Source organism: Leucopleurus acutus, assembly GCF_964270905.1.
Source record: "Leucopleurus acutus genome assembly, chromosome: 3".
Classification (NCBI taxonomy): Eukaryota; Metazoa; Chordata; class Mammalia; order Artiodactyla; family Delphinidae; genus Leucopleurus; species Leucopleurus acutus.
The window spans coordinates 162,466,462-162,469,204 of NC_139145.1; the positions used below are offsets into that span (position 1 = coordinate 162,466,462).

The window sequence follows — 2,743 nt, forward strand, 5'->3', positions numbered from 1 at the left end:
GAGTGAAATTAAAATAACCAAGAGCCAGCCTAAGCAAAAAACCCAAAAAACAACAAAAAAGGAAGAACGCATAGGATGTGTGTGGTGTAAGGTGGTGTCTCGTGGAACACAAAGAAGAGTTGACCCACTGGACCTCTTGATGTATGAGGACCATGGTAGCTCTGAGGGCCTCTGCAGTGGAATGGGGGGGAGGTCTTCCCTCTGGAGTGCTGCCATTTATTTCCCTCAATTACAGATAACTCCTAATTCTCTCGTCTGCGATCAAAGTCCAAACTCCGAGGGGAGATCGTCCAGTTGGTCCAACTTGGGCCCATCGTCCAGAGCCAGGGGAATCCACGGCACAGATGCTGCTGCTGGGGCCTCACCATCATGATACATGCAGTTTCTAGAGAAGCACTTCAAGCTCCTCTGCATTTAGGAATTAGGTACCTGGTGTGTGCTATTGCTGGGTCATCCAGCAGCCAAGCACCCCTTTTCCAGACAATACAATGTCAACATGTCCATATTTGAGGTCACGCTTCTCAGGCTCCTGCGTTCTTAGCCTAAATTGTAAATATAATCACCACCAGCAGCCCCTGTATACAACCATCGGGGAATAGGAGAAAAGAGAAAGAGAACTTCTGTTTTAAAATGGGGAAGGAAATAAAAAAGAGAGACTTTCAGTTAAACGTGTAGATTTGATTACCAATGTACAAACAATTCTGCCCTTGCAAAACCTCATTAAGATAATTAGAGAGCTTTTGAAAAGGAAAAAAAGCTCATAGGATAAAAAGAATAGAAGTAAAGAGAATACCAACATAATTTTGGAAGCTGGAAAGGAAACCAGCGAGTGGTAACTGAATTAGCAATGCAGAGGAAATTGAAATAAAAATCGGAGAGGCAAAGCCAAGTCAAGTTTTATCACAGAAGTCCAGGAATGGACATTTTTGGAAATGGAAAACACCATAGGCCTCCAAAAATGGGGTGTTCAGCGTGGGGTTGAAGACGACAGATTGTCTCCAAGTATTTATAAGCAGTTACCATCCTCCTCTGCACATCCCCTTCCCGTTCCGTCCTGATTCCAGCTCTTTTTACCTGGCAGAAGACTTGAGAATTCGTCTATGAAGAATCTGAAACAGGAAATCCAGGCTCGGGAATTCCTGGCTGAGGATGGGGACACTGAAAACAAGGGCATTAAGTGAACCGCTAGACACTTTACGTGGACAGTTAGACCTCCCGACCCCTTTTCGCTACTGGGCTCCAGAATTCTTGCCGCTAGATGGATATCTCTGAGAAAGGAAGCAGCTCCTCGCAGCTGAGACTCAGCTAGCTGCTGGGGTGGTGAGGGGCCGGGCTGTGGCCGGAACAGTCACACAGGAACTCCCACACAGCAAGACCCCTTGCTTGGGGTTTCCTGCAATTGCCGCCGTGAAATTCTTCAGTTTTAATTCAATCAAATGCGTGCCGCGTAAGCGGAGCCTAAGGGACGAGGACGTATGCACCATGGGCTCGGAAGCAGGTGCAGATCCACCTTCCAACAGGTTTCCCTCCTGCCTCCCCAGAAGCAGTTCTCCTGGGCCCCTGGGCCCCACTCAGCCTGCCTCTCCATGGCCCTAACCTGTGAGTACCGCTGCCCTCTGCCCGGGACGGAATCCCGTGGGTCAGCTGGGGAAGGCAGCCCTCCAGCCCATCAGGGCCCTGGGCACAGGTAGGGGAGGGTCAAATTCAGGCAAGATCCCCTGGCAGGCAGTGCCAAGGAGCGTTTGGTGAGTGGCCTTGCAGAATCCCTTCCTCCTTATTCAGGTGCCACCAGCACAGAAGTGCAATCCATTGGAAGGGGTGGGGAGGGCAGGGCATGGGGGCATGTCTGCTGCAGGCTGTGCTTTCTTGTCTTTTTTTTTTCCCCCACACTTTTATTTATTTACTTTTCAATAAGTTTAAATCCTTGAAGTATACGACATCACACGGATTCTGTGTCCAGTGGCCTAAGCAGGAAGGTTGCATTGGAATTTGGCACAAACCATGCCACTGTTTCCATGAGCGCGAGTTACCTTTCTGCAGATTACTCTGGTTTTGTTAGGTTTTCCACCAGGAATTACTGTGTTCTTTGCTTTGTACACATAAGCACATCTCTTGCCTAGATAGAATTTGGTTTCATCTTGAGCATATACACCTTCAATTTGCAGGAGAGCTGTGTGCTCCCTCTGGTTCCGTAGACCCCACTTATAGCCAGCAAAAATGGCCTTGGACCACAGCCGTCCAGACATATTTGTCATTTTAGAAGTCCTCCACAGGGTCCAAGATGGCTGAAAGAGTGCGCCTTATTTTCTTATTTAGCTATTTAAGAAAATGAAGAGTCCTAAAGCTAGAACCATAAATAACGCCATCAGGATTCTCTTCTATGTTCATTAAAATGTGGAAGAAACAGACAAAGCCAGTTTGTTCTTATGTGAGTGCCCACAGTAAGGGAAGTTCAGAACTGCAGAACAGAAATCAGACTTACATGATCAGACATGGGAAACTGCTGGAATGGATGGTGAGACAGACATGCTCTTGGTTTCAGTTGGGTTTGAAATAAGCTATTGAGTACAGTTAAGAAAACTTTTAGTGTAGACACCGAACATGCACAAAGAACTTCTATGGATTATCTAATTTGGAGAGACAGAGGGAGAGACACCACATGGTGGTTGGTCTGCCTGATATTGTACCAAAGAACACGTGCTCTTAAGTGAGAATTAAATGGGAGGTAACCCTGATGTTGATC

The 2,743-nt window shown here is 47.0% G+C and overlaps 1 protein-coding gene across 1 annotated transcript; it reads right to left on the reverse strand.

Moving 5' to 3' along the window:
- Window positions 1-1,964: 1,964 nt before the first annotated feature.
- On the reverse strand, window positions 1,965-2,255 carry LOC309960616 (large ribosomal subunit protein eL33-like; the record flags this gene model as incomplete). The annotated part of the gene is made up of 1 exon (XM_082837512.1): window positions 1,965-2,255. The coding sequence occupies one exon, from the start codon at window positions 2,253-2,255 to the stop codon at window positions 1,965-1,967; it is 291 nt and encodes a 96-aa protein (XP_082693638.1).
- Window positions 2,256-2,743: the final 488 nt, after the last annotated feature.